The sequence below is a fragment of the Salvelinus namaycush genome, chromosome 23 (assembly GCF_016432855.1).
Source record: "Salvelinus namaycush isolate Seneca chromosome 23, SaNama_1.0, whole genome shotgun sequence".
Taxonomy (NCBI): Eukaryota; Metazoa; Chordata; class Actinopteri; order Salmoniformes; family Salmonidae; genus Salvelinus; species Salvelinus namaycush.
In genome coordinates, this window is record NC_052329.1 from 37,991,048 (window position 1) to 38,016,928 (window position 25,881).

At 45.0% G+C, this 25,881-nt stretch overlaps 1 protein-coding gene across 1 annotated transcript in view; it reads right to left on the reverse strand.

Annotated features, from left to right (window-relative positions):
* Positions 1-25,881, reverse strand: part of LOC120018394 (serine/threonine-protein kinase D2-like) — a 52,082-nt gene that overhangs the window by 13,273 nt on the left and 12,928 nt on the right. Inside the window, exons 2-3 of the mRNA XM_038961570.1 lie at positions 3,921-4,059; positions 3,500-3,631 (exon numbers count right to left, since the gene is read on the reverse strand). Coding sequence (XP_038817498.1) covers positions 3,500-3,631; positions 3,921-4,059 — 271 coding nt within the window. The remainder of the gene's footprint in view (positions 1-3,499; positions 3,632-3,920; positions 4,060-25,881) is intronic.

The window sequence follows — 25,881 nt, forward strand, 5'->3', positions numbered from 1 at the left end:
CTCAGAGCGTTCACAGTCAGCCCACTGACACCCCTATCAGACCACAGCAAAATCACAGTCTACTTGAACAGAGCAATACTCAATCATGAGGCATCAAAGCCAAAGGAACTGAGTAACATTAAGAAATGCTATAGATGGAAGGAATGCAGTTTGGAAACCTACCAAAAAACAATTAGGCAACAGCAAATTCAATCCCTTTTAGACAACTTCCTGGGTAAAATGTTCCACTGCAATAGTGAAGGTGTAAACTTGGCAGTAGAAAATCTTAACAGTATATTTGACCTCTCAGCTTCCCTATCAAATCTAAAAATCTCAAATAGAAAACCGAAGAAAATGAACAACAATGACAAATGGTTTGATAAAGAATGCAAAAATCTAAGAAATAAATTGAGAAACCTGTCCAACCAAAAACATAGAGACCCGGAAAACCTGAGTCTACGCCTTCACTATGGTGAATAACTAAAACAATACAGAAATACACTACGGAAAAAGAAGGAACAGCACGTCAGAAATCAGCTCAATGTAATTGAAGACTCCATAGACTCTAACCAATTCTGGGAAAATTGGAAAACACTAAACAAACAACAACACGAAGAATTATCTATCCAAAATGGAGATGTATGGGTAAACCACTTCTCCAATCTTTTTGGCTCTATAACAAAGAATAAAGAGCAAAAACATATACATGATCAAATACAAATCCTAGAATCAACTATTAAAGACTACCAGAACCCACTGGATTCTCCAATTACCTTGAATGAGTTACAGGACAAAATAAAAACCCTCCAACCCAAAAAGGCCTGTGGTGTTGATGGTATCCTTAATGAAATGATCAAATATACAGACAACAAATTCCAATTGGCTATACTAAAACTCTTTAACATCGTCCTTAGCTCTGGCATCTTCCCCAATATTTGGAACCAAGGACTGATCACCCCAATCCACAAAAGTGGAGACAAATTTGACCCCAATAACTACCGTGGAATATGCGTCAACAGTAACCTTGGGAAAATCCTCTGCATTATCATTAACAGCAGACTCGTACATTTCCTCAATGAAAACAATGTACTGAGCAAATGTCAAATTGGCTTTTTACCAAATTACCGTACAACAGACCATGTATTCACCCTACACACCCTAATTGACAACCAAACCAACCAAAACAAAGGCAAAGTCTTCTCATGCTTTGTTGATTTCAAAAAAGTCTTCGACTCAATTTGGCATGAGGGTCTGCTATACAAATTGATGGAAAGTGGTGTTGGGGGTAAAACATACGACATTATAAAATCCATGTACACAAACAACAAGTGTGCGGTTAAAATTGGCAAAAAACACACATTTCTTCACACAGGGTCGTGGGGTGAGACAGGGATGCAGCTTAAGCCCCACCCTCTTCAACATATATATCAACGAATTGGCGCGGGCACTAGAACAGTCTGCAGCACCCGGTCTCACCCTACTAGAATCCGAAGTCAAATGTCTACTGTTTGCTGATGATCTGGTGCTTCTGTCACCAACCAAGGAGGGCCTACAGCAGCACCTAGATCTTCTGCACAGATTCTGTCAGACCTGGGCCCTGACAGTAAATCTCAGTAAGACCAAAATAATGGTGTTCCAAAAAAGGTCCAGTCACCAGGACCACAAATTCCATCTAGACACCGTTGCCCTAGAGCACACAAAAAACTATACATACCTCGGCCTAAACATCAGCACCACAGGTAACTTCCACAAAGCTGTGAACGATCTGAGAGACAAGGCAAGAAGGGCCTTCTATGCCATCAAAAGGAACATAAATTTCAACATACCAATTAGGATCTGGCTAAAAATACTTGAATCAGTCATAGAGCCCATTGCCCTTTATGGTTGTGAGGTCTGGGGTCCGCTCACCAACCAAGATTTCACAAAATGGGACAAACACCAAATTGAGACTCTGCATGCAGAATTCTGCAAAAATATCCTCCGTGTACAACGTAGAACACCAAATAATGCATGCAGAGCAGAATTAGGCCGATACCCACTAATTATCAAAATCCAGAAAAGAGACGTTAAATTCTACAACCACCTAAAAGGAAGCGATTCCCAAACCTTCCATAACAAAGCCATCACCTACAGAGAGATGAACCTGGAGAAGAGTCCCCTAAGCAAGCTAGTCCTAGGGCTCTGTTCACAAACACAAACACACCCCACAGAGCCCCAGGACAACAGCACAATTAGACCCAACCAAATCATGAGAAAACAAAAAGATAATTACTTGACACATTGGAAAGAATTAACAAAAAAACAGAGCAAACTAGAATGCTATTTGGCCCTAAACAGAGAGTACACAGTGGCAGAATACCTGACCACTGTGACTGACCCAAACTTAAGGAAAGCTTTGACTATGTACAGACTCAGTGAGCATAGCCTTGCTATTGAGAAAGGCCGCCGTAGGCAGACATGGCTCTCAAGAGAAGACAGGCTATGTGCACACTGCCCACAAAATGAGGTGGAAACTGAGCTGCACTTCCTAACCTCCTGCCCAATGTATGACCATATTAGAGAGACATATTTCCCTCAGATTACACAGATCCACAAAGAATTTGAAAACAAATCCAAGTTTGATAAACTCCCATATCTACTGGGAGAAATTCCACAGTGTGCCATCACAGCAGCAAGATTTGTGACCTGTTGCCACAAGAAAAGGGCAACCAGTGAAGAACAAACACCATTGTAAATACAACCCATATTTATGCTTATTTATTTTAACTTGTGTGCTTTAACCATTTGTACATTGTTACAACACTGTATATATATAATATAACATTTGTAATGTCTTTATTGTTTTGAAACTTCTGTATGTGTAATGTTTACTGTTAATTTTGTATTGTTTATTTCACTTTTGTATAATATCTACCTCACTTGCTTTGGCAATGTTAACACATGTTTCCCATGCCAATAAAGCCCCTTGAATTGAATTGAATTGAATTGAGAGAGAGAGAGAGAGAGAGAGAGAGAGAGGCAGAGAGAGAGAGAGAGAGAGAGAGAGAGGCAGAGAGAGAGAGAGAGAAAGAGAGAGAGGCAGAGAGAGAGAGAGAAAGAGGCAGAGAGAGAGAGAGGCAGAGAGAGAGAGAGAGGCAGAGAGAGAGAGAGGCAGAGAGAGGCAGCGAGAGAGAGAGAAGGAAGGGAGAGACGGATGTGTATAGAGAGAGAGAGAAAGAGGGGAGAGACGGATATATATAGAGAGAGAGAGAGAGAGAGAGAGAGGCAGCGTGAGTGAGAGAAAGGAAGGGGGAGGAGGTGGGGAGATGAGCTCACATACAAAGGGGAAATGACTTTGCTGATAGCCACTGTATTTGAGAAAAAATACTGAGATGTGGTTTTGCCACCTAGCTATCTTGAGCTGAATGCGTAAGTCGCCTAACGTAAATATAAACCCACGTCCTTCTTCAGACAGAGTTCTTATCAGGCAGGCAGAACAGCCACCCCCCCCCCCCTCTCTCTCTCTCTGTGTCTCTCATACCGTCACATTTGAGGCCCTGTCTGACCAATCCAAACAGCATCTCTCCACAGTGGTCACAGAAGGCCGGGGCACGGTACGAGTGGACGTTCAGGGCATGAGGCCGGATCTGGAAATCCTCAAAGGTGGCCGCCGCTGCAGACAGACGACACACAGAGAACACAACAGTCAGTCTGGGCATCAACCTGGGTATCAACCTGTCAAACACATTAGCAATGATATACTGTCTGTGAATATGTTTTATACTTCAGCATTTTGGAGTTGAGACGGAGAGGGTTCGGAGGAATAAGAGGACGAGAGGACCAGAGAGAAAAAAAGAGGAGGGGAGCAGGAAGACGAGGATGGGTGGATGAAAGGATGAGTAAGGGAGAAGAGGACGGGTGGATGAAAAGAGAGCAGAAGTGTATGAGAGACTGCTACCCACCAGAGAGTACCACCTCCACCAGGTCTCCCTCCTGGATGTCCTGGGTAGCCTTGACCAGCTGCAGAATGTTGTTGGTGCCTGTGTCATGTTTAAATAGCAGGATCTTGTCATAGATGCCATAGAAGCCACACTCTGGGAACTACAACAGACAGACAGAAAGAATAGATTAATACCTCATTCATATCTTTTTTGAAATCATTTCACCATCTCTAAAACCAAGGTAATCTTGGAGACACTGATGTACCATCTTAACGCATATGAGAGTAAGAAGAGACATATCATGTGAAGTCTATGGAATTGCTACATGGTGTCACACCCAAGTTGTTAAATAAATGCTGACAAAACAGATTTTTTTTGCATAGTGACAGGCTGCAGGTGTGCCCCCAGTGGAAAACTCTACTCACTTAGTGAAGCGTTAAGGATGGCACAAAGAGAAGAGGGGGGGGGGGGCAGACACGCACATACACACCTGGCAACTGGGTGGTGAGTTAGGGGGAAGGGGGGTAATTAACCGTTTCCTGTTGTGTGTGTGGCTCTCACACACACTCACTATTCTGAGGAAACCATGCTGGTCACATGGCAAACACATACACACATACAGTGGGCTCCAACATAATTGACACCCTTGATAAAGATGAGCAATAATGACTATATTAAATAAATCATTAAAATAATGTGCTAATGTTTTCAAATGACTTTGTGCCCAATAGAATTTAAATGGTGAATAATGCACTGTGTCATTTTGGAGTCACTTTCAGTGTAAATAAGAATAGAATATGTTTCTATACACTTTACATTCATGTGGATACTACAATAGTTACGGAAAATCCTGAATGAATCGGGAACAACGATGAGTGAGAACGTTTCAGAGGGTCAAAGATCACACCTCTAGGACACGCTAACCTCTCTTGTCATTGGTAACGGCGAGAGGTGAGCGTGTCTTAAGGCCATGTCAATCATTTCAGACCCCACTGTATGTAATCCAAAATAATATTTCAGATATCAAGCGGTTAAAAGGTATTGACAGAGAGTTTCGAAAAAGATACATTCAAAATGGTGCAAAATGAAAGTTTCTCAGTGACCAGCTGTCTCATCAAATTCACAGCTGACTGGGGGACAGTGTTAAGATAACCCTTCCCCGAGCAACAGAACTGAGAAGCAACAATCAAATCTAATTTTATTTGTCACATGCTTCGTAAACAACAGGTGTAAACTAACAGTGAAATGCTTACTTTTTCTAGAGATAAAGATTTTTTTTAAATATATAGAAAAAGTGACACGAGGAATAAATACACAGGGAATAACGAATAACAATAACGAGTAAAAAATGAACATGCTATATACAGAGAGTACCAGAACCGAGTCAGAGTACCAGAACCGAGTCAGAGTACCAGAACCGAGTCAATGTGCAGGGGTACGAGGTCATTGTGGTAGCTATGTACTGTACATATAGCTAGGGGTAAAGTGACCAGGCAACAGGATAGATAATAGACAACTCTATATCATACGGGGATGGGCAGGGGTGCTCTGTATGTAACAGACAGAACACATCGAAAAAGCCACAGGGGTAACACTATACCCCTGTCTCTCTCACACACACACACACACACACACACACACACACACACACACACACACACACACACACACACACACACACACACACACGCACACACACACACGACTTCCAAAAGTGCCCTGGCAGTTATGAATGCGTCAGTCAATGCCACCTAAGCGAGGCTAGTGGTTTGTATGGACAGCCCTGTGCTCCTGAATAGTTAATATAGTCTGGTTCAGCAGCACTATACATGTTACAGGGCACGGGTCAACAGAGCTGGGACATGACCACTTCATCCAGCACCACAAGAATCCCCAGGGTCATGTATAAAACAGTTGGCACGCACAGTATATGGGCCTATGAAATAGGATTGCTTGATGGTGGCATAAAATGCAGCATGCTGGTAATGTTAGTAAGGGACTTGGTGTCTCTGGGTCATCTAGAACAGCGAGGTGGTGACCTCTCCCATATGAGGCGTGGCACAGGTACGTTCAACTTATTTACTCGGCGTGTCAAAGGGATGATGGGGTTATGGGATAGCGTTACTCGTTTACTAGGAGAGAAGGCCTGCATGCTGGAACGTACATACTGTAACATTAGAGCAATGGAGCTGGTCAAGAGAAAGCAGGCCCTATCTCTCGCTCGCCCCCTACCACCTCACCCGGAAGGCCATCCGTTGTCGACTTCCAGACTGGCGAGAAGAATATCAAAGAAACCCATCCACTTCTGGAAGCACTCGTGACTCGAATGATGCAATTCCATATTCCACATGATGAAACGAGCGTGAAATTCAAAAGGACAATTCTCCCTGTCGTTTTACAATATACCGTATTGACCTCAGTAACCATTAAACGTTTCATTTGGGAGGTGTTTCGTGTGTTACGTGTCACGCCTCGACAGCCAGACGCAAACAAATGCACGTGGCATATAATCACGCACGCCTCTCCATTATTTAGCATGAAATTGCGCAAACTCCAAACATATCACGGTGTGTGTTGGGGTTAGCACTTCGCAGCCTAGCCCCTACTGTACACCCTCGATCAATTTCACTCCCTCAGTTTTGGGACACTTGTGCATATGGCAGAGGCGCCCTTAAAAACACGTATAAAAGTGCAAATGGAGGGCTGGAGAGAGAGGGGAAGGGACTGGTTTGGTATTCAGCATCTGTCTCTCTCCTTCTCTCTCCCTCTCCTGTTGTTTTTCCGCCCTGGTTGTTCCCATGATTCCACCCTACAGCCCATCTGGCCAGACCCTACACACTAACAGGAAGAGGGAAGCGGAAGGGGGAGAAGATAGGGAACTTGTTTTTTTCCCCCCTTATCAAAGACCAGAATTAGCAACTTTTTGTTGGGGGGAGGACCAAAATGTTGACAGCGGTTGCAAATTAGTTGGAAAGAGATTCTTGACATGCCGATTCCATGCCACATGGTTTACGAACTGATACGCAAAACAACGTTTCATTCAGAACTGAAGTTTTTTCCAATTTAAATGATTATACACATTTCTTGCCACAAACAGACGTTATGTATATGGGGCACACAACGATCTGAGCTCTGCAGATTTTGCTACGAAGAGACAGAATTATTAGATCACTTATTCTGGTATTGCCCCTACTTAGCTTGTAGCTTGTTTTTGGTCACAGGTTCAGGAATGGCTGAAAAAAATCACATTTAGCTCAAATGAACCCAATAAATAGCACTGTTGGGAGATTTGGAAAGCCATAGTCAACCAATCAACAGCAATATAAATACATACAGTAGCAGTCAAAAGTTTGGACACACCTACTCATTCAAGGGGTTTTTCTTTATTTTCTACATTGTAGAATAATAGTGAAGACATCAAAACTATGAAATGACACATATGGAATCATGGAGTAACGGAAAAAAAAGTGTTAAACAAATCAAAATATATTTTATGTTTGAGATTCTTCAAAGTAGCCACCCTTTGCCCTGATGACAGATGACTTTATTCATGCAATGGAGAGAAAAATACTAATAATGCCATGTATGTAAAATGTCTACATATATAACAACAAAAGAACAAGCTGTAAAAACAACACTACACACTCCCACAATCCCTCTGTTTCTGTCTCTGCTGCTCACCAAACACACCCTCTTTCTTTCTCCCAGTGGGGAATCAATAACATCACATCTGAGGGAGGCCAAGAGCTTCGCTCGTCTCCCTGCCAAACACCACAACACTGTTAGCCAACCACACCCAGCTGGGTCATGCTACTACTGCTGCTGAGCAGGAGTCAACAACACAGACAGTGAGACCCACTCCAGACCGGTCCCAATACCCAGAACCACAAAGGACCCCCCATCATTACTGCTCCCACACTAACCTTCCAACTCTGTTAGTCAACACCACACGCAGACCTGCTATAGGGCCAGACCAGAACGCTGTCACCACAGACCTACTCAATGTTATAACGTCCATCTTCCCAAACCACAGTGGTGGGCCCTAATCACAACACGCTGTCACACTATCCCAGTACACCACACCCTGCCGTGTTGCTGCTGCAGACACGACTCCGCAACCACTGCCTTCCCACCCGAAGACAGGCCCCAGTCGATCCACACGAAGCGCCCTGCTAGGCGTCCTAGGGCAATTACCGTGCTTCTACTGAGGCAAACCTAGGCGTTGGGCAGCTTCCAATGCTCTCAACACTGCCTCCTCCTCACACTGTAGCGCTGCTAGTCTCCTGGCCTCGATGCCGATGATAATAATATTATTAGCCTGACTGCCAGCGTCTTTCGCCAATTTGGTTGGGCCAAACTTAACCTAGGCAACGATGTAGTATTGTTTAATGCATTAACAGTCTGACACCTCGGCCAGATGACATAACCAAACCTCCCTTTTCATTGGCCTTGCTCTTCTACTTTTAAGTGGAGCGACTTGTGGTGTGGGTAACAAGACATTCTCTCTTTCCCAGTATCTGGGTTAGCATAGCGTATGGGCAGCATAGTGTACTGAGCTTCTAAGCAGTCTATATCTAAATGCATGGAGGCTATGTGAGTATTTATTTGCACAGGCGTGTTTGTGCAGTATGTATTTAGACAATGGGAGCGGGTGCAATCATATCTGTTGGCAGATTGAGTTAGGTCGTTTGCCTGGAGACAGGGCTGCGTCTCTAGCCGGCGTCTTTGTGTTGCCAAGGATCAGGTTTCCCGTCTGCTCCTCCTCGGGCCAATGCCTTCATTATGACTGACTGATCAATTATGGAGGCCCTCCTCTCTATCCTGCCATATTCCTCCTTTGCTTTTCCTCCCCCTTCCTACTTTCTCCTGCCCTACTCTCTCTCTCTCTCCTCCCCTCTTTCCTGGTTCCTCCACTCTCTCAATTCTGCCTCCTCTCTCTCTCCTCCCTGCTTTTTCCATCCCCATCATCCACTGCTTCAGAGGAAGAGTTGCCCAGCCCAAGGTAAAACACCAGACATGCCTCCAACCCGTCAGGATGACAGGAATTGAAGAATCTTTCTAACCGCTCATTCTGACCCCAGTCAATCTCGAAGGAGAACCTCAGGTTGTCGCTAATACGCAACGATGCCATTGCCACGTATGTCATCTCCAGCCGTCTGACCTCTTCCTGCCCCGCCGTTCAGAAGTCCAACAAACATGGGGAGAAATGTGTCCACCAGCGAGGCGGGTTCATTTCCCTCAATTAGCCGACGGAAGTCATGTTGCTGTGACTGAGGGGAGGGAGATCAAGTGATCAAGTGAGATCAACTAAATCAATTGTACAGGATCTATTCTCTCTCATTCTATTCTCACTGACTGGACTATGTTTTGAGTCACACAAAGAGTAGAAGGGAGAGAGATGAACCTATAGCAGTCCCTATAGCAGCCAGACCTCATCAGAAAATGTCCTACAGACGGCACACTGTCCCTTTCTCCAAGTGTCCACCATGTTGACGCTGTCAATAACAACTAAACTCAGCAAAAAAAAGAAACGTCCCTTTTTCAGGACCCTGTCTTTCAAAGATAATTCGTAAAAATCCAAATAACTTCACAGATCTTCATTGTAAAGGGTTTAAAGACTGTTTCCCATGCTTGTTCAATGAACCATAAACAATTAAGGAACATGCACCTGTGGAACGGTCGTTAAGACACTAACAGCTTACAGACGGCAATTAAGGTCACAGTTATGAAAACTTAGGACACTAAAGAGGCCTTTCTACTGACTCTGAAAAACAAAAAAAGAAAGATGCCCAGGGTCCCTGCTCATCTGCGTGAATGTACCTTAGGCATGCTGCAAGGAGGCATGAGGACTGCAGATGTTGCCAGGGCAATAAATTACAATGTCCGTACAGTGAGATGCCTAAGACAGCGCTACAGGGAGACAGAGCGGACAGCTGATCGTCCTCGCAGTGGCAGACCACATGTAACAACACCTGCACAGGATCAGTACACCCGAACATCACACCTGCGGGACAGGTACAGGATGGCAACAACAACTGCCCAAGTTACACCAGGAACGCACAATCCCTCCATCAGTGCTCAGACTGTCCGCAATAGGCTGAGAGAGGCTGGACTGAGGGCTTGTAGGCCTGTTGTAAGGCAGGTCCTCACCAGACATCACCGGCAACAACGTCGCCTATGGGCACAAACCCACCGTCGCTGGACCAGACAGGACTGACAAAGTCTTCACTGACAAGTTGCGGTTTTGTCTCACCAGGGGTGATGGTCGGATTTGCGTTTATCGTCGAAGGAATGAGCATTACACCGAGGCCTGTACTCTGGAGCGGGATCGATTTGGAGGTGGAGGGTCCGTCATGGTCTGGGGCAGTGTGTCACGGCATCATCGGACTGAGCTTGTTGTCATTGCAGGCAATCTCAACGCTGTGCATTACAGGGAAGACATACTCCTCCCTCATGTAGTACCCTTCCTGCAGGCTAGTCCTGGCATGACCCTCCAGCATGACAATGCCGCCAGCCATACTGCTCGTTCTGTGCGTGATTTCCTGCAAGACAGGAATGTCAGTGTTCTGCTATGGCCAACAAAGAGCCCGGATCTCAATCCCATTGAGCACGTCTGGGACCTGTTGGATCGGAGGGTGAAGGCCATTCCCCCCAGAAATGTCCTGGAACTTGCAGGTACCTTGGTGGAAGAGTGGGGTAACATCTCACAGCAAGAACTGGCAAATCTGGTGCAGTCCACGAGGAGGAGATGCACTGCAGTACTTAATGCAGCTGGTGGCCACACCAGCTACTGACTGTTACTTTTGATTTTGACCCCCCCCCCCCCTTTGTTCAGGGACACATTATTCCATTTCTGTCAGTCACAAGTCTGTGGGTCTGTGGAACTTGTTCAGTTTATGTCTCAGTTGTTGAATCTTGTTATGTTCATACAAATATTTACATATGTTAAGTTTGCTGAAAATAAACGTAGTTGACAGTGAGAGGACGTTTCTATTTTTGCTGAGTTTAGAATCTTTATCTTGGGCAGAGGGTAGATTGTCCAAACACGAGTAATGAAAATAAACACACATCAAAAATATAAAAACGCCAGCACTCAAAACAAACATAGTGAAGTCAAGGGTACACACACACACACACACACACACACACACACACACACACACACACACACACACACACACACACACACACACACACACACACACACACACACACTATACAAACAAATGAATAGGATGGGTGTCATGGAGAAGTCTCTTTGATTTTGAAATGGGAGCTCAGAGAACAATATATTCTATTCAGACAAAATTACGTCATGCTTCATAAGCAGCCCGCTCCACATCGCTGCTCTGGATCTGTTTGTTTGTTTATTTGCTTCCTTGTTTCTTTTAACAGTGCTATCACCTGACCTCCTGGTCATCTGTTGTGATCCAGCCTGGATTCAGTAGCCTCTGGCAGAGAGCTCTTTGTCCTGATTCTGGCCTGGCTTCTGACAAATTTTCTCTCCATCTCTTTCTCTTTCTCTTCTCTCTTGAGGCTAAGGGTTTGATTAGATTCAATCCGTGTTATCGCTCGATTGAAATGAAAAGGTAATTTCCGATTGAGCCGAATGTGCAGTTTTTACAGTGAATGCAAACTCCGCTAATGCGGGAACATTTACATTTAAATGTAAATTTAGCTACAACGTGCTACGGATTTAATCAAACCCTAAATCGTTTCACTTTAGCTCCTGTCTTTGATTGACCAGACATATCACTGCCATGTGATCATATGGTAGAATAGGATAGGATGAAATTGTGTTGGAAAACAACAGGGAAATGAGGCATGTATTTACTATAGTGTTTCTGTTTTATTATCTTTGACATAGAAGTGGAGGCTTTCTCCTTGAGGAAACCTACTGGAGAAATGTTAAAAGGGAATATTTTCCAGAGCTTCTTCTCTTTCCTATAACCTATAGGGAACACAGTATATTGTCTATACTTGGCATGTACTGTAGGTTTCTCACATATGGGTGGCAATAATCGGGATATGGGGGAGGGGACTGCACAGGGTATACTCAAATTAAATACTGTAGTATTTACTACAGTTTTAAAAAGTGTAGCGTTTTTGGGGACATTACTGTAGTATTTACTCCAGTGTTTTTTTTATGGATACTATTTTAGCATTTTTTATAGTATTCTACAATATACTACAACATTCTTTAGTAGTACACAATCGAGGGATACTACAGTATTTGGTAGAGTATTCTACAGTATACTACAGTTTACTACAGAATTCTATAGAAAGTACTGTAGTATTCTATAGTAAACTGTAGTATTTTTTCATGTGGGTTCACTCAGTAAAACACAAAGCCATAACAGGAAACAACAACACGATGCGAGGAAAAACCCCAACCCCCCCGACATTATTAAAGTGGTATCCCTGAGAGGGATCAGACATGTGAGTGTTTTTATGGTGACCTCTCCGAGGAAAAACTCTCATTTCGAGCATTCATAGCATTCTACAGTGCTTACACCATGGCCTCACACCAACAGAGAGGTCTGTGTTTATGACTTCACAGAAAGAGCAACTGTGTTTATGACCTCACAGACAGATAGAGAGGGACTTTGTCGAGGACATCACAGACAGAGAGAAAGCAAGAGAGAGAGGGGACAGTCTTTGGCATGGTTCCCCAACTGGTGGCCCGCGGGCCGAATTTGGCTCGCAGGTGGTTTTATTTGGCCCCCCAAGTTTTCTGAGCAAATTATTATTTTTATTTTTTTACAGAATTTTATTTTTTGGACATAAAATACTTTAAAAACACCAGGAAATCAGCTCCAAGTGGTTTTAATTTTGGAAATCTGTTCCAAAGTATTCCCACGCATAATAGAGAGACATACAGAGGAACTGTCAGAGTGACCATCGGGCTCTTGGTCACCTCCCTGACCAAGGCCCTTCTCCCCCGTTTGCTCAGTTTGGCCGGGCGGCCAGATCTAGGAAGATTCCTGGTGGTTCCAAACTTCTTCCATTTAAGAATGGAGGCCACTGTGTTCTTGGGGACCTTCAATGCTGCAGACATTTTTTGGTAACCTTCCCCAGATCTGTGCCTCGACACAATCCTGTCTCAGAGCTCTACGGACAATTCCTTCGACCTCATGGCTTGGTTTTTACTCTGACATGCACTGTCAACTATGGGACCTTATATAGACAGGTGTGTGCTTTTCCAAATCATGTCCAATCAATTTAATTTACCACAGGTGGACTCCAATCAAGTTGTAGAAACATATCAAGGATGATCAATGGAAACAGGATGCACCTGAGCTCAATTTCGAGTCTGATAGCAAAGAGTCTGAATACTTACGTAAATAAGGTATTTCAGTTTTTTTTTTGTAATACATTTGCAAAAATTTCGAAAAACCTGTTTTTGCTTTGTCATTATGGGGTATATTGTGAAGATCAATGAGGATTTTTATTTATTTAATCAATTTTAGAATAAGGCTGTAACGTAACAAAATGTGGAAAAGGGGAAGGGGTCCGAATACTTTACGAATGCACTGTATGCCAATTAGGAATGATTGGGATGATTGGGTGGCCATGATGGAAGTTGGCCAGGATGGAAATTTAGCCATGACACATGGGTGAACACCCCTACTCTTACAATAAGTGCCATGGGATTTTGAATGAGCACAGAGAGTCAGGAATCCCGTTTTAATGTCCCATTCGAAAGACGGCACCCTACGCAGGGCAATGTCCCCAAATGTAATCAAAAAATATATACATTTATCCTTCGTCTCTCTGTGTTTCAGAATTTTCCTTCAATTCGCAAGAGGATGATTGTATCTCGCAGGAGAAAGCATCTGAGCGAGCAAAACAGCGCCCCCTCGGTCTCTCTACATGTTGGCCATCCATCTGATGCTGTCTGGTTCAAACAAGTATGGCATTGTTAACATGTTTTCTACTTGCTCGAACGCGCATGCATACACACATACATACACACACACACACACACACACATTCACACACACACACACACACACACTCACACATTCTAACACACACACACGCACACGCACAAAAATCAGAACCATGGACAGCCACATCATATTTAGCTTACGTTGATTGGACTAAATTGTTTTTGGTATCTATTAGTTGTCACTGTATTAGACTAAGCAGAGGTGATTTGATGATGTTGAAGTTGAAATGGTGCTGGAATAGTGGATGCAGCTCCTGTTTTCTTTGCGACTTGCGGTAACTCTCTGTGCTTCTAAATCAATAGTTGTTTAGTAGTCCGAAAATGTCGGAAACATTAACTTGCTTGACCGTGCTGTAGGTCATGTAACTGTCTGTTACTGTACATGCACTACGCTTTGTGAACTTCACTGGACAGAGGTTGCTATCAGGTTTTGTGATAAAACAAAGGTGTGGCTGAATTTATTGTCTTGGCCTTTAGGCCTATATATTACAGTCACAAGGCATATGAACTAACAGGTTATAGAGCAAACAACGCGATTATCGCAACACATAGGTTGTAATATGGCTTTCGGGGGGGGGTACTGGGTTTCCTCCGCGATTTTACCCATGTACTGCTACTGCAAATATTATATCTGTTTGGGCTGCTTGCGGTCAACTTTCAGTCTAAAAATATTACATTTTAATTTTATTTTCCAACTAGGAATTCCATCTCGGGGACTCAGGCCTCTTTCTAGAGCTCCGACTTTCCGACCTGAAGATCACTGACGTCATGAATTGACCTCGTATTTTTCAGAGTTCCCGAGTTGTCTTGAAAGCACCATAAAAGCACATTTTGATCCAGGATGGATGTGACGTAAGAGATGAGGTGCACACTGTTGACCACGCCCCCTGACTCTGAGAAGCTCCACCGTGACATGTATCAAGCACACTCATCACATTAGTGGTGGTGAGATAAGAGACATGTCAGACTAATTTGCAATTGACTGTCATATAGTCCCACATTAAAAGTATGTGATGGTGAGACAATCAGAAATACTGTTTTGCAATTGACTGCCATACCCCCCCCCCAAAAAAAAGAAAGAGAGAGAGAGAGAGAGGGGGGCTGTGTCTATGACCTCACAGAGAAAGGGGGATTGTGTCTATGACCTCACAGAGAGAGGAGGACAGGGTTATGTGACCTCACAGAGAGAGGAGAAGTGTCTGAGCGCGGCGGAGAAGTGGCGACAGCAGCAAATTACACAGGGGGAAGTGTTTCATCACCGGAGATAAGAACTCAGCCACAGATGCTCACTCAAAGATTGTCATGTAAAAAGCCAGGCAGAAATTCAGATGGGCCACCAGAACAATGACGGATTGTTCCCTGTGTAAGATCCATCCACTATGTACCGTGTACCCCTCCAGCCATTCTGACAGCCATTAGATCGCCAAAGTGATGACATTTTCACACATAATCTATGATAGCAGGGACACAGAAAGACCGCTTTTATCCTCCCTCTACCTAAATACTATAAAACTATCCAAAAAGTCGCTTTTATCAATAACATAACTCACGCCTTGTGTTGTGAACAGGCGCCCCAGTACAATATTTCAATTACCATACATGGCTTTTACGACAGAGTCAGAAACAGAAGAGTTCTCACGATAGGTTTGTCCTCCTTTTCTTCTAAAGGTAAGAGGAACAGACACCCTCCTCAAACAACAGCCATTGTTTAGACAGCCATGTCTCGTTTTTCAGCTGAACACACTGTACAGTATACAGCACCAATGCCAAACCCCATCCCTGGGAGTGTGAGTATCTCCAGACAGGGAAAGTGTAAAGCCCTCCATAGTGGGAAAGTCTTGTGGGAAGTTGGGACCCTCCCTGTTCAGGGACATGTTTAGAACGGGGCCTAACAGAGGACATGAAAGAGAACCATGCTGCCACTGAAACAGGGACAGGTGTTTAATGAGGCGTTGCCGCGGCGACCGGGGTGTAAAAGACGTCAGCGTGCAGCCTCATTAGCACCTGACAACAGCTTGGCTCGTCGCTGGAATTTCTCCTTTCTCACTTTGGGTTAGCGGGGCATGGGCTATTCTTAACCCCGTGAGGTCACTGTGACGGAGGGATGAAGCAGACGACAGGAATGTCTTCTATTCCTGTCCTCCCTTTGCCCCCGAATCAGCACCAGCAGGAGTGACAGCGTGACAGCACAGGCCAGTGACGTCAGAGTTTAGAGAGAGAGAGAATGATAGATACAGTTGAAGTCGGAAGTGTACATACACCTTAGCCAAATACATTTAAACTCAGTTTTTCACAATTCCTGACATTTAATCCTAGTAAAAATTCCCTGTCTTAGGTCAGTTAGGACCACCACTTTTATTTTAAGAATGTGAAATGTCAGAATAATAGTAGAGAGAATGATTTATTTCAGCTTTTATTTCTTTCATCACATTCACAGTGGGTCAGAAGTTTACATACACTCAATTAGTATTTGGTAGCATTGCCTTACAATTGTTTAACTTGGGTCAAACGTTTCGGGTAGCCTTCCACAAGCTTCCCACAATAAGTTGGGTGAATTTTGGCCCATTCCTCCTGACAGAGCTGGTGTAACTGAATCAGGTTTGTAAGCCTCCTTGCTCCCACGCGCTTTTTCAGTTCTGCCCACACATTTTCTATTGCATTGAGGTCAGGGCTTGTGATGGCCACTCCAATACCTTCACTTTGTTGTCCTTAATCCATTTTGCCACAACTTTGGAAGTATGCTTGGGGTCATTGTCCATTTGGAAGACCCATTTGCGACCAAGCTTGAACTTCCTGACTGATGTCTTGAGATGTTGCTTCAATATATCCACATAATTTTCCTGCTTCATGATGCCATCTATTTTGTGAAGTGCACCAGTCCCTCCTACCCCCGTGCTTCATGGTTGGGATGGTGTTCTTCGGCTTGCAAGCATCCCCCTTTTTCCTCCAAACATAACGATGGTCATTATGGCCAAACAGTTATATTTTTGTTTCATCAGACCAGAAGACATTTCTCCAAAAAGTACGATCTTTGTCCCCATGTGCAGTTGCAAACCGTAGTCTGGCTTTTTTATGGCGGTTTTGGAGCAGTGGCTTCTTCCTTGCTGAGCGGCCTTTCAGGTTATGTCGATATAGTACTCGTTTTACTGTGGATATAGATACTTTTGTACCTGTTTCCTCCAGCATCTTCACAAGGTCCTTTGCTGTTGTTCTGGGATTGATTTGCACTTTTCGCACCAAAGTACGTTCATCTCTAGGGGACAGAATGCGTCTCCTTCCTGAGCGGTATGATGGCTGCGTGGTCCCATGGTGTTTATACTTGCGTACTGTTGTTTGTACAGATGAACGTGGTACCTTCAGGCTTTGGAAATTGCTCCCAAGGATGAACCAGACTTGTGGAGGTCTACAATTTTTTTCTGAGGTCTTGGCTGATTTCTTTTTATTTTCCCATGATGTCAAGCAAAGAGGCACTGAGTTAAGGTAGGCCTTGAAATACATCCACAGGTACACATCCAATTGTCTCAAATTATGTCAATTAGCCAATCAGAAGCTTCTAAAGCCATAACACAATTTTCTGGAATTGTCCAAGCTGTTTAAAAGGCACAGTCAACTTAGTGTATGTAAACTTCTGACCCACTGGAATTGTGATACAGTGAAATAATCTGTCTGTAAACAATTGTTGGAAAAATTACTTGTGTCATGCACAAAGTAGATGTTCTAACCGACATGCCAAAACTATAGCTTTTTGAAAATAAATTTGTGGAGTGGTTGAAAAACGAGTTTTAATGACTCCAACCTAAGTGTATGTAAACTTGCGATTTCAACAGTTAATGAAAAACAGAGAGGAGGGTGGTGGTAGGAATAATGCCTATTGTTAATGCCATAAATTCGACGCGGAAGTGTGAGAGTGAGAGGTTGTTGCAAACTGGGAGAGGACTGCAGAATCGCTGACATCCAAACCTACTAACTACACCTAGACACAAGGCCCAATGCTCTCTGGAAGACAGGAAGTCAGATCGTTCGCTAGAAGAGAGTGTACTGTAGTCTTCCTGTTTGTGTCACAGGCCTGAGTGCAGTATTCCCCTGCGTCCTCACTTTCAGCCTTACCCCACACACACACACACACGCACACACGCACACACGCACACACATGCACACACACACACACAGAGGAAGAAACAGGCTAGGGCCTCCTAAAAGCCTGACTGTTGGCCCAAGTTTCAGAGAGAAACCCTGGAGTTGAGCAACAGAGACTACATGTGTAGGATACAAAATTATTCACTACTAGCTTATCGTAAAGTTCTAGTAATATTAAACCTCTGATTTTAACGTTTGCCCTCTACATGGCTATAGGCATAGTGCTGTGTAATGCAGTGGAGGCTCCTCCTCCGAGGAAGGAAAGGACCATCCTACTCAGTGAATTTCATAAAAATAAAAATTGTGAAACCTTAGTTATAATTTTAAGATAAAACTATACTAAATATATTCACGTCACCAAATAACTGATTAAAAATACACTATTTTGCAATGAAGGTCTACAGTAGCATCAACAGCACTCTATAGGGTAGCGCCATGGTGTAGCCAGAGGACAGCTAGCTTCCGTCCTCCTCTGGGTACATTGACTTCAGTACAAAACCTAGGAGGCTCGTGGTTCTCACCCCCTTCCATAGACTTACACAGTAATTATGACAACTTCTGGAGGACGTCTTCCAACATATCAGAGCTCTTGCAGCATGAACTGACATGTTGTCCACCCAATCAAAGGATCAGAGAATGAATCTAGTACTGAAAGCATAAGCTACAGCTAGCTAGCACTGCGGTGCGTAATGTGTGGTACGTACTTGACTCAAAGAGAGAGAAAGGCTATAGTTTAACAGTTTTGAGCAAATTAATTTGTTCCAAAAATGAAGGAGAAGCAGCAGAGAGAGCTAACTATATTTCAGTTGATTTGTTTACCTTTCACTTAATTAGCTAATGCAGCTAATGTAGTCTACTCAATAACCTGACTCAAACAGAGAGGAATGCTATTTATGTGTTCTTGTTCAGTGAACGCGCCTTTTTTTCGCTGACTCGTGGTTGGCGGTGGAAGGAGGTATGAGGCGGTGCTCTGTCTGAACTTCGTCATGGAGAGTAGGGCATGGAAAGACACACAGGTTTACATTCCTGACGTGGCTGCTGCATACCAGAACACGCTCTGTAAACCAGCAGGACAGGAGAGGGAGAGGAGTGGAAAGACTGATGACACACACACCAGCGTGACAACACAGACACACACACACACACACACACGAGCGCAAATACAGATATGCCCACATCTAGTACCAATAGTGCCAATCTTGACCAGCAGGGCCAGGATATGGCCCCAATCAGCCTGCTATCTAGATCCAGGGCTATATGACATATTCTAAACAAACCAGAAGAGCCCAAGCTGGAATCATTTTTTCTCTAGTATACAACAAGGGAATAAAGTCCAGATCCAGATGCTTCCTCTTGACCACAGAAAGTGGCAAGCCTAAGAAAACAGGCCTACTTATTCAACAATGGACCAACATATCCAACCTGGACTCAGGGGTAGACGTAACATAGTTACCATAAATCCGAGACACTACAATTAGTATGATATGTATTCATTTGTGGACATCCATCATCCATTTTGTATGATATCATTATAGCAGTATGGACCGGTATGTCGCATTTCGCTTCGCTCCACAGGTAGTATTACATTTCATTTCATTACAGTACAACGGTTTGATTTGTTTGATCTTAGCAATTTTTTCTTAGCTAGCTACATAGCCGTCTTTGTATCAAAGATAATTGTGTAGTTTAGAGTAATTATCGAGGTTAGCTAGCCAGCTATTTTCGTCCTTCTAACGTTGTCAACACTGCTAGCTAGCCAGCTAGCCAACTTCTACCGAAACATTACAACGGAACGATTTGATTAGTGTAGTGTTAGCTAGCTACATAGTTGTCTTTGCTGTCTTTGTATCTAAGATAATTGTGTAGTTTAGAGTAATTATCGAGGTTATCGAGGTTACCTAGCCAGTTATCGAGGTTACCTAGCCAGCTACACTTTCAAACAAAGTCAGCTAGCCAGCTATTTTCGTCCTTCTAACGTAGTCAACACTGCTAGCTAGCCAGCTAGCCAACTTCTACCGAAACATTACAACGGAACGATTTGATTAGTGTAGTGTTAGCTAGCTACATAGTTGTCTTTGCTGTCTTTGTATCTAAGATAATTGTGTAGTTTAGAGTAATTATCGAGGTTATCGAGGTTACCTAGCCAGTTATCGAGGCTACCTAGCCAGCAACACTTTCAAACAAAGTCAACAACGCAGCCACTGCTAGCTAGCCTACTTCACCAGCCAGCAGTACTGTATCATTTTAATCATTTTAGTCAATAAGATTTTTGCAACGTAAGCTTAACTTTCTGAACATTCGAGACGTGTAGTCCACTTGTCATTCCAATCTCCTTTGCATTAGCGTAGCCTCTTCTGTAGCCTGTCAACTATGTGTCTGTCTATCCCTGTTCTCTCCTCTCTGCACAGACCATACAAACACTTCACACCGCGTGGCCGCTGCCACTCTAACCTGGTGGTCCCAGCGCGCACGACCCACGTGGAGTTCCAGGTCTCCGGCAGCCTCTGGAACTGCCGATCTGCGGCCAACAAGGCAGAGTTCATCTCAGCCTATGCTTCCCTCCAGTCCCTTGACTTCTTGGCACTGACGGAAACATGGATTACCACAGATAACACTGCTACTCCTACTGCTCTCTCCTCGTCTGCCCACGTGTTCTCGCACACCCCGAGAGCTTCTGGTCAGCGGGGTGGTGGCACTGGGATCCTCATCTCTCCCAAGTGGACATTCTCTCTTTCTCCCCTGACCCATCTGTCTATCGCCTCCTTTGAATTCCATGCTGTCACAGTTACCAGCCCTTTCAAGCTTAACATCCTTATCATTTATCGCCCTCCAGGTTCCCTTGGAGAGTTCATCAATGAGCTTGACGCCTTGATAAGTTCCTTTCCTGAGGATGGCTCACCTCTCACAGTTCTGGGTGACTTTAACCTCCCCACGTCTACCTTTGACTCATTCCTCTCTGCCTCCTTCTTTCCACTCCTCTCCTCTTTTGACCTCACCCTCTCACCTTCCCCCCCTACTCACAAGGCAGGCAATACGCTTGACCTCATCTTTACTAGATGCTGTTCTTCCACTAATCTCATTGCAACTCCCCTCCAAGTCTCCGACCACTACCTTGTATCCTTTTCCCTCTCGCTCTCATCCAACACTTCCCACACTGCCCCTACTCGGATGGTATCGCGCCGTCCCAACCTTCGCTCTCTCTCCCCCGCTACTCTCTCCTCTTCCATCCTATCATCTCTTCCCTCTGCTCAAACCTTCTCCAACCTATCTCCTGATTCTGCCTCCTCAACCCTCCTCTCCTCCCTTTCTGCATCCTTTGACTCTCTATGTCCCCTATCCTCCAGGCCGGCTCGGTCCTCCCCTCCTGCTCCGTGGCTCGACGACTCATTGCGAGCTCACAGAACAGGGCTCCGGGCAGCCGAGCGGAAATGGAGGAGAACTCGCCTCCCTGCGGACCTGGCATCCTTTCACTCCCTCCTCTCTACATTTTCCTCTTCTGTCTCTGCTGCTAAAGCCACTTTCTACCACTCTAAATTCCAAGCATCTGCCTCTAACCCTAGGAAGCTCTTTGCCACCTTCTCCTCCCTCCTGAATCCTCCTCCCCCTCCCCCCCCCCCTCCTCCCTCTCTGCGGATGACTTCGTCAACCATTTTGAAAAGAAGGTCGACGACATCCGATCCTCGTTTGCTAAGTCAAACGACACCGCTGGTTCTGCTCACACTGCCCTACCCTGTGCTTTGACCTCTTTCTCCCCTCTCTCTCCAGATGAAATCTCGCGTCTTGTGACGGCCGGCCGCCCAACAACCTGCCCGCTTGACCCTATCCCCTCCTCTCTTCTCCAGACCATTTCCGGAGACCTTCTCCCTTACCTCACCTCGCTCATCAACTCATCCTTGACCGCTGGCTACGTCCCTTCCGTCTTCAAGAGAGCGAGAGTTGCACCCCTTCTGAAAAAACCTACACTCGATCCCTCCGATGTCAACAACTACAGACCAGTATCCCTTCTTTCTTTTCTCTCCAAAACTCTTGAACGTGCCGTCCTTGGCCAGCTCTCCTGCTATCTCTCTCAGAATGACCTTCTTGATCCAAATCAGTCAGGTTTCAAGACTAGTCATTCAACTGAGACTGCTCTTCTCTGTGTCACGGAGGCGCTCCGCACTGCTAAAGCTAACTCTCTCTCCTCTGCTCTCATCCTTCTAGACCTATCGGCTGCCTTTGATACTGTGAACCATCAGATCCTCCTCTCCACCCTCTCCGAGTTGGGCATCTCCGGCGCGGCCCACGCTTGGATTGCGTCCTACCTGACAGGTCGCTCCTACCAGGTGGCGTGGCGAGAATCTGTCTCCGCACCACGTGCTCTCACCACTGGTGTCCCCCAGGGCTCTGTTCTAGGCCCTCTCCTATTCTCGCTATACACCAAGTCACTTGGCTCTGTCATATCCTCACATGGTCTCTCCTATCATTGCTATGCAGACGACACACAATTAATCTTCTCCTTTCCCCCTTCTGATAACCAGGTGGCGAATCGCATCTCTGCACGTCTGGCAGACATATCAGTGTGGATGACGGATCACCACCTCAAGCTGAACCTCGGCAAGACGGAGCTGCTCTTCCTCCCGGGGAAGGACTGCCCGTTCCATGATCTCGCCATCACGGTTGACAACTCCATTGTGTCCTCCTCCCAGAGCGCTAAGAACCTTGGCGTGATCCTGGACAACACCCTGTCGTTCTCAACTAACATCAAGGCGGTGGCCCGTTCCTGTAGGTTCATGCTCTACAACATTCGCAGAGTACGACCCTGCCTCACACAGGAAGCGGCGCAGGTCCTAATCCAGGCACTTGTCATCTCCCGTCTGGATTACTGCAACTCGCTGTTGGCTGGGCTCCCTGCCTGTGCCATTAAACCCCTACAACTCATCCAGAACGGCGCAGCCCGTCTGGTGTTCAACCTTCCCAAGTTCTCTCACGTCACCCCGCTCCTCCGCTCTCTCCACTGGCTTCCAGTTGAAGCTCGCATCCGCTACAAGACCATGGTGCTTGCCTACGGAGCTGTGAGGGGAACGGCACCTCCGTACCTTCAGGCTCTGATCAGGCCCTACACCCAAACAAGGGCACTGCATTCATCCACCTCTGGCCTGCTCGCCTCCCTACCTCTGAGGAAGTACAGTTCCCGCTCAGCCCAGTCAAAACTGTTCGCTGCTCTGGCACCCCAATGGTGGAACAAACTCCCTCACGACGCCAGGTCAGCGGAGTCAATCACCACCTTCCGGAGACACCTGAAACCCCACCTCTTTAAGGAATACCTAGGATAGGATAAAGTAATCCTTCTAACCCCCCCCCCCCCCCCCCCACCCCCCTTAAAAGATTTAGATGCACTATTGTAAAGTGGTTGTTCCACTGGATATCATAAGGTGAATGCACCAATTTGTAAGTCGCTCTGGATAAGAGCGTCTGCTAAATGACTTAAATGTAAATGTAAATGATACCGTATGTTACGAATTACAATCGTATGATATATTACAAATGTGCTAAATGTATGATATTTTACAAATTCCAATCTGTTGTCGCTAGCGTTAGCTAGGTGGCTAATGCTAATGTTAGCTAGGCTAGGGGTTTGAGGTTAAGTTAGGAGTTAGGTTAACGGGTTGAGGGTTATCGTCAGATAGTGCGGCCGCACTGTCATCTGACCAAAGACCCCCATTCCATCAATTGAGTGTAACTATACAGCAAATTTCCCTTTCTCTCCCCAGCATTGGCATGAAGTGTAATATGTAGCTCTTCAGGTTAACGTTAAATAACTGCATAACTTTAACATTATAACCCAACCACTACTTGCCCTTTTAAGTTGCTTCCTCCATTCACAATTGACAGACCATACTCTTTCGCGGTATGCACCTGCTTGACCTGTTAATTAAGTATAGTCTTGAGTACGTAAATGTTGCTCTATGCAAACTGACAGTATTATCCTCTAACAATTTGCTGGTAAACCACCTGTTGAATTCACCTTTTTTCCCCCTGTATCATCTGCCATTATCATCCTTCAATCTTACTCTTTTTATTATTCAAACTGTTGTATTTTACCTGCTGTTGTGTGTTTCTCTGATACGAAACACTCTAGAAAACGGTACGAATTCATGTATCTGATATTAAGCTCCTCAGATATACCTTCAGATAAACCCATTTTTACTATTGTTCACATTTTGGTCATATTGTGCAATTGTTAAGATAAATCATGGGTCAGGTCTTCTTGAAAGACCATTTTTGTCCAATAACGGACTGGTGCCCCGATTTATAACAAGATAAATTCATCATTTATAGTAATAACTCGACCAATATCCTCTACACACACACACACACACAAGCGTGCACACACACACACACACACACACAAGCGTGCACACACATACACACATTTGAAATGCTTTATTTGAATCCAAAAATCACTTTACAGTTGAGAAGGTGTGGTCAAATGATTGAGAAGGATTCGACCATTTCAAAGGACATGGATATCTGGACACTTGTGGATACAGACAGTACCTTCTCCACACAGCAAGGCTGACACAGAGCATTGTCTCGCTAGCTGCTTATTCAGGCCTGCAATCTGAAGGCCACATACTGTCAACCTTAATTAAGTACATGGCTGAGACTCCCAAATAGCAACACCACGGGCGTGCGCTGATAACCAAAGCTACTAAGGTGTAACACAGTCAATTGTCGGCAAAGGTCTGCTCCGTGTAAGAGCTGAAAAGGCAACCCACTTCCAAAATGAGCTCCTCCCTCTGGCCTCCCCCACAACAACATCTGGCATATTTTACACACACACACACACCCTGTACAATCCACACCTAGCTAGTATAGTACACAGAAACGAGCAGCCCAGTCCTGTGAGGTGTCTCTTATGAAACGAGAGGATTATGCGTAAGAGGGATAGCTTATACGTTATAAGTAAGGGCTGTGTTCATTTCCATGTGTGGGTGCACATGCATTTAAGTTTGTTTGGTGGGAATCGTTGTGTTAGAGAGGGCTGGTCTCGGGTGGGGGCTCGGCGACAAAGCGTCTCATTCTGCTCTGGGGGAGCGGGGAGGTAATATGAGAGCCGTGTCCAGACTGGGGCGGGGGGACGTGGGGATAAAGGAGCTGCGCTCGGCTGCACTGGACTGGGCTTTTGTGGGCCTGCCTCTCCCTCTGCCTGGCCAGGTAAGCCGATAGGAACCTGGCCCGGATCCCCTGGGCCTCGCTCTACACACTCAGAACTGAGCACAGCTTTCTTTATTCACAAGAAAAGGAGGGAGAGGAAAAGAGGGTGATGGAGAGCAAGACCTGAAAGAAAAAGAGAGAAAGAAAAGGAGTCAGGGATATGAGAGAGGAACAGGTGTACGAAGCATACAGATGTAGGATCTTCATTTGACCAGTTTCTCACAGCAGGAAAAGAATCCTGCAGCAACAGGAAATGTGAATTATTGTGTGGATTATAATTCATGGACATTTCTGTAGGGGTTGATACATTTTTAGTTAGGTCAAATCAAGTCTGACATTTTTAAGTGGAAAGTACAAACTTTGGAAGCCTTTTTAAACCTTGAATGCACTACAAGTTTACATTTCCTGCTGTGCAACAACAGGGGGATCAAATGAAGATCCAACATCTGTAGAGCAGGAAAAGAGATGGATGAGGAGGAGATTAAGATGGGCAAAATGTAAAGATAGAAAGAACCCCTCTTCTTTTCCCTACAAACGCCTCCTCCCTCCATCCCCCCTCCACTCAGCAGGCTGGGTGTTATAGATGGGACTCTCCAGAGAGATCTCAAAGGAACACTGCACAACATGTGTTTGCTGAACATTCCCAATGCGTGCTGGGAGTGCATGGTCGGTCACACACACACACACATCCCTCCC